The 7155-nt window shown below is 37.1% G+C and overlaps 1 protein-coding gene across 1 annotated transcript; it reads right to left on the bottom strand.

The window, feature by feature from the left end:
• Positions 1 to 2837: 2837 nt before the first annotated feature.
• LOC112140520 (chemokine-like receptor 1) lies at positions 2838 to 4672 on the bottom strand. Its single transcript, XM_024263517.2, has 2 exons — positions 4528 to 4672; positions 2838 to 4146 (listed from the first exon to the last, which is right to left on the bottom strand). The coding sequence occupies exon 2, from the start codon at positions 4133 to 4135 to the stop codon at positions 2996 to 2998; it is 1140 nt and encodes a 379-aa protein (XP_024119285.1). The 5' UTR covers positions 4136 to 4146; positions 4528 to 4672; the 3' UTR covers positions 2838 to 2995.
• Positions 4673 to 7155: the final 2483 nt, after the last annotated feature.

Raw genomic sequence — 7155 nt, 5'->3', positions numbered from 1 at the left:
TTTAATTATCAAATAATCTTTATGTTGTATTTGCTGCTTTTAAACAACAATTCGACTCTAATTATCAATATATTTAGAGATAGTGCTTAACTTAAATTGTCATTTTAAATACATGTTTGGAAATATATATCATTTTTTACACGTTTGTCACATAATTATAAAAAACATCAAACAAACTCAGCATAAAGCTAAAAAAGAGGACGTTTAAATATAAATGAATCAAAAAATGTTCCACTCATTGTTCAAATTTTACTCCACTTTGCCTCAATTCCTAAAAAAACAAACTGATAAAAAGAAATATATTGAGACCAATCAGCTAACGAACGCTTTAGGTACTTTTTTGTTTTTTAAGTTTGTGATTTTACTTTAATAGAATAACCCGATATAGAGGCTGACTTCAAGATATATTTATTTTTTTTCCAGTTGGAGGTCACCCTGACACCCTGCTACTCTCTGTGATGGCTGTTTACTGTGGTCCCTTCTGGGAGGTCTCTTCTTTAGAAGCTTTTTACTGGAACTTAAAGTGAATGGTGGCACTTCCTGTAAGCTTTTAGTGGTGTATAAAAGCACCAAAAGAGCCAAAATGTCTATATGGGCCATCTTCATATTAGCTGATTCCAGTGAACAAAATATCATCACACATTTCTAATTATAGTCATATCACATCTCATTCTTGTAAATACTGTAAAAATAGAAACAAATATAAAATTCTTAACTTATTGACAGATTTTCTTTAAACAAGCAAAAAGAAAATCTATCAATGATCTTACCAGGAATTCTTATTTTAAGAAAAAATATTTAGTCATTTAGGCATGTTTTCTCAAACTAACATTATTTTGCTTTTAAAAAATAAAAATTTTCCTCCAAATAAGACCATTTGGTTTTATTTTTTACTATCTTAAGCTTCAGTTTTTGTGTTGTCTAAAACTCCTTTTTAAGATGTGCTAAGCGTTTTTTATGACAGTGGCTTTCACCCATAACTGCATTTAGCGCTGTTTTTTTTTTTTCTTTTTCTTTTTTTTACACAAGCGCAGTCATTCTCATATGTACAAATATTCCATTCTTCTGACCTGAAGATAATGTCAAATATAAGTTACATTATTGTCAAAACATGCAGCAAGTATAAAGTGTGATCAGAGCCACAAGTACAGAGGGAGTTTCTGCATGAAAGTCTGTGGAAACTGAATATAATTACCAAGTTTAAAGACACATTCTGTTGAAAATTTAGTTTGGGGTGTTTTTTACATGTTCTTGGAGCATTTTTCTCATGATAGGAGACATAATTAAAATAAATGAAGATTAAAATGATTAATTTATTCAAATCGTTGTGAATCAGATGAAAAAATGCTGCTGGAAAAAACTTGTAGCTGTGAAGTAGAAGCTACTGCTGCAAGTCACAAGCTCCCTCCATTCAAATGCACCTACTTTTAGATAAATAGATCAATGAACGTTTTCGTTTGTCTGAAAACATCTGTCTGTAAACTGCATGGCTGATAGCTCGCCATTTTTGTTGCACCAGTGACGTTAGGTTGAGGGTGTGAGGGGCTGTAAGCTAGCGGGAGAGCATGATAATAGATGGATGATGGGAAGTAGGGGCGGGGTTATTCCACTAGGGCTGGATTGATAAAATCGATCTAAGCTTAATAGATCAATAATTGATCCATAAAAGTAGAGATTGATCAAACGCATACTGTTAAAGTGTGTTAGCTTGATGCTAACATTTAATGGGATTTCCCATAGGACGGCAAATCTTAACAATCAGTCAACCTAAACATACATTCCTGACTAAATGAACATCTTTATAAACTTAAACTCTTTTAAGGAAATATTTTTAAAGTATTGTGGTCTAAAACACAAGCAATGTCCATATTCCCCCTACTCACTACATAGTGCGTTAGCCTTTTTCTAGTGCTGTCCGAATCTAGTTAAAAAATCGAGTGCACTAGAAATTTCCCAGAAGTCTTTGCGGAAAAATAGCATGCATCAATGCACACTAGATTAGTGAATATAGACCACAATGCATTGCAGTTGAACAATTTCAAACAAAGAACGTGTTTAAATGTAATTTTTCAATAAACCAACCATATTTTCACCATCAGAACACACGGATTCATAAATAAACATGAAATATTCGTGTTGATTTTGACTTTGTGAAATTGGTGATGTCATATATACGGCATTTAAAAAAACGAAAGAAAAGTAGTGAGCATGGTGTCTGAATTGCTTTAAAAATTCACGGCACTAGATAGTTCTGCACTATATGATTTTTAGTAGTTAGGGGTTAGGGAGGGAATTCAGACACAACTACAGTTTTTGTTCGTACTTTCTTCTTCTTCTGGAATAAGGTGTAATGCTATAGCACAATCGCCACCTAGTGGCCAAAGTGAAACGTTCTCCAGGAGAGGCAGAACAATTGTTGGAGCTTCTCCGTTTGAGAATCTGTGTAAAAATGTCTGGTATTAACAATCTCATTATAGTTTCACTAGTACATTTTAAAGTGTGTGAACTGTATTAGATTAATATGAATATCTTCAAAACATATATATAGACTATTAATGTATTTCTAAATAAATGTGTCTAAATGTGTAAACCGTGGAAACTCAATTGAATGGATCGAAAGAATAAAAAAAAACTGAATCGGATGGATCCTGGCTCTGGTGAATCGAATTGAATCCGTTCTGGAAATTATTGGCTACCGGTATACCCAGCCCTATATTCCACACCAACTGGCCCTGCCATTCTGCAGAAATTATGTCCTCATTGACATATTTTTTTTAAACTCTGACTAAAAAAAGTCCCTGGAAACACTTTTACAAAAGACCAAAAAAAGATGAGGGTGGGGCTTTAAATAGTTGTTTATACTTTCTAGATTGATCACTGTTGAAGTCTTTCAGATGCAGATCTGCCTCTAGTTCCGAACCGTCCTTTTGTTACAAAACATTAAACATGAGTAGATAAGAGGAAGGTAATAAGTCTTTTAAAAAGGAAGTAGGGTTTATACCTCAGCATCAGAGACGGACTTGTCTTTGCTGCGCATAGTGACCATAGAGTTTGTGTAGGAGCGGGACACCTCCTCCTGAAACGCATTCTCTAACACATTCAGGATGGATTTGCGCACTTTGTCCTTGAAATCTTGGCCCATAAATACGTACAGGATGGGATTCAGGCAGCTGTTTAAAAAAGCCAAGCTCGTCGCTATGGGGAGTCCGATGGCGACGATGTTCTCGAACGTGTCATTTTCTCTCATGTGGGTTACTAGCTCGATGACACCCATGATGTGAAAGGGAGCCCAGCACAGGAAGAAAGTGATGATGATGGCAGCGATGATCTTGAATGTGCGGCTCGAATGGCTGGCCAGGGTGCGGTTTCTTCTGAGCCGATGGATTATGACGGCATAGCAGGAGACGATGACGCTGAAGGGGACGAAGAATCCCAGCAGGAAGCGGACGACGGTCATGGCTTGATGGCGGAGAAGGCGCAGCTGGATCACGGATGGCGTTTCATAGTCCTCAGATAAAGCAAAGTTAAAGTAGCAGGAGATGCTGTCCTCGCTGTAGAAGGACGGCCCCGTGTCTCTGAAGATGAAGCATGGAGCGCTGAGAACCAGAGCCAGCAGCCAAACACACAGACTCACACAGGAAGCTTTGCGTACATTTCTGTGGTTCTGAGCCCAGACGGGCCACACCACAGACACACATCTGTCCACGCTGATCACCATCAGAATATAGACGCTGGAAAACATGTTCAGAAAGCTTATGGTGGTGTTCAGCTTGCACATGAACGTGCCGAAAGGCCAGTGAAAGTCCAGGGCCGTGTAGGTGACGCTGAGCGGCAGGAACGCCGTGAACAGGAAGTCAGCCACAGCAAGGTTGAGAAACCAAACGGTGTTCACAGTTTTCTTCATCTTGAAGCCGGTCACCCAGATGACCAGACCGTTCCCGATCACACCCAGGAAAAAAGCCAGGCTGTAAACGATGAGGGACATGATGTTGAGGGACTGTCTCAGACCCGCATGCTCCTCCAGGAAACTGGTTTCATCCCTGTCGTCAAAGTCGTCCTTGTCATTATAAAAAGAGACATTTTCTTCAAGTCCAGATGATAAATTGATTTGGGAAGCAGCCATTGCAGCCATCATCGTCTTACAACCTAAAAAAATAAAGAAAACACGTAAACATTAAAAGAGAAAAAGACTCTTAAACATTGATTTAGGTCCCTTTTTAAACTTTAAATGAAGTTTTATGGGGAAACAAACACATTTATCTGAGGAAATTACCATGCTTTTGATTTTTCTGTCATAAAACAACTTCCAAAGTAAAAGGTTTTAATGAAAAAGGGTTACTTTTCAGTCCTAAACACCACAGAGGAACAAAAGAAACGGATTACGCACGTAAGGCACGCGCGTAATTAACACCTAGAACGGCTTTCTGCGCGCGCGCTCTTAGCAGGAGCTGCAAAGCTTTTCATTTACTTAAAAGTTGGAGACATTCCACCTGACATCTCTCCTTAAATAAAAATAGGAGGTCTTACCTGAGGTGAGAGCAGAGCCCGGTCCGGCGCGGACGTGGAGTCAGACGAGACTGCGCCCCTGAGATCCACGCACCCTCATGACGCGAACGAACGCACCCACAAACCCCTCCTTCCACAACCAAAGCATGTTAGCAGGAAAACACTGAAAACTACAGGCTGCAAACGCTTATTCATTGTTAAACTGCTCCAGAGCGGCTCTACTGATGACCAGACTCCTGCCTGGACACGTCTGCCTCCAAACGGGGAAACCCCGGAGAGGAAAACACAGCAATCAAACAGATGGATGTATGAAATCATATTTGCTATTAGCGGGTTACCAATAAACTTGCCTTTTCCACCAATGATCTTGCTGAATAACAAGTTCCTCTCCTTGTGGGTTGCTTGAGGTTAAGTTTATTTGGCCAATGTTGGCTGTTCCGCTCGACATCTGAGCGCGCATGCTTTTAACATCCCCTCTCTTCATTCTGCACTTCATACAACTCACAGCAGTCTGAAAATAAACTCCAAAAGAAGTTTTATGGCCATCTTTACATGCTGTCGAGCCTTCTTGATTTCAGGGGACATGCAGATGTGTCTTTTGTTGTGTCAAACTCTAAAAATAAAGCAGACTTTTAATCACTTTTTTAAAATCTCTTTTGTTTAATTAACAAGTTTGAAGTGTCTTTTGTAATTTAACCAAATGATAGGATGGAGGAGACACAATACACCACAAGCAGACAAAATATGTCTTTCAAAAATGTTAAATACGTCACCTTGGATATATTTACCATCAAACTCTTTCTAAAACTTTTAAGAAAAACATGAAGTTCTATAAGGAATTGAATTTGTGAGCTTCTGATTGCTAACCACTGCACCACCATGCTATCTCTATTCAAATTGAATTTTCTTCTTCCATAATTACAAAACGTGTTGAACTAAATCCCTTAACTATGTGTACATTTGGTTCTCCTGGTTATACCTTGGCCTTCAAGAGTGTCATTCTGAAAGCACGTTATGTCACAAATGTTTATCAGAAAGCTAGAGGATAACATCAACTTTTGGACCCCGAAACGGGTAACTCCAGAGAAATTTTAGTTACGGCTAAGTTAGTTTAAAAGAATAAATATTTACACAATAAGCATTTCAATTTATGTCCTAAATGTGCGTGAAGATTGTTACAATTTGTGATTTTTTACTTATGAAATCTCCAAATCCAATTTTCTCCGGTGAACTTCTGATGCATGCTGTGAATAAACTCCAACTTCTCAAACTAAAATCTGAATTCTAAAACTTTATGAGAGGATAAAGAAAATGAGCAGACCTCAACTGTGTATAATTGCAAACAATGTAGCTTATTAACTATTTTCTGTTTTATAACTTGCTAGAAAAAACCAGAACCAGGGAAAAAAATACTTATGAAACCAATTGAAATGAATCAACCTATAAACAAACAAAAAGGCATTAACTTAAATAATTAGGACTACTATAAATGCTCAGAATGAATGGGAAATAGTCTCTACAGCGTTTTAGCTAATAGATATTCAGGTGGAAGATGTATAAATGTAATTTTAATATAATTATCCATTAGGCAATTTCATTAAAAAAGAAAATAACCAAAATCCTTTTCACCGAATATTTTATTGGGTCCAAAACACAGGGATATTGAAAACAAAAAAATAATAATAAAGTATGTGGTATCAGGGAATCCATTAGTGCTGTCATCTTGATCTTTACTATAAGTGACGCCACATGTAAACAATGTTAGGAACTGTCTGATGATAAACAGACTAGTTAGGGGTAGGTTAAACTTAGTCCAAATAGGTAAGACAGAATAATGACGTATTGTTTTTGATTGAACATATTTTTGTAGATGTTTTTCTTATTGTATTCTGGTTCACTGGAACTGATAAAATCCAGCAGTGATGAGAAAAAATCCCACAATCCTTTGCCTTTTACACTAAATCCCCACAGTTCTTTGAGGTTTACAGTAAATTCTGTTAATTGTGTTTTTTCAGCCCGCATTTTAGTCAGTGTGGAAGCTTTTGTAATTTTTTTGTCATTTTAACAAATTAACTCTTTAATGCCCTTGCACTTAAATTTAAAATGTTCCATATTTTTGCCTATGTTGTTCTTAAAATAAAAAAAAACCTCACTTCAAACTCCATATTACCTTTTTTAATAAAGTTTTTTTCTCCTTGGAGAGGAATAATTCATGTCATCAACGTGCAGAATGGCTTGATAACAGCATCTAAAATAAAACTAAGCAAATCAACAAGTGTTTCTTCATTCATCATTGTACTTTTTCCAAATAAAGATGTGCTGACACAAAAACAATGAATTCAATAAAGCTAAAATCTTGAAATAAATAACTTTCATACGTGTTCTTTAGAGAAACTGCAGTGTCAATGACATTCAACAAGGCTGGACACTGCAAAGCCTTAAAGCTACTGACGTTTTCTTCTCTAAAAGTAAAACTTAAGGAGGCAAAGACACAGAAAAGCTGTAAAACAGAACACAGTCAGCTAAAGATCCTGGAAGGCAGCCTTAAGTCTCCAGAGTAAAGCTGTCAGAAAATATGACCACATGCTCACACTTCCTCCCACGTGGTCCCCTTACTCTTTTTTTTTTCCAGCATAATTTATGACTTTC

The sequence above is a fragment of the Oryzias melastigma genome, linkage group LG16, assembly GCF_002922805.2.
Source record: "Oryzias melastigma strain HK-1 linkage group LG16, ASM292280v2, whole genome shotgun sequence".
NCBI classification, from domain to species: domain Eukaryota; kingdom Metazoa; phylum Chordata; class Actinopteri; order Beloniformes; family Adrianichthyidae; genus Oryzias; species Oryzias melastigma.
This window is presented reverse-complemented; position numbering and strand designations above follow the sequence as displayed.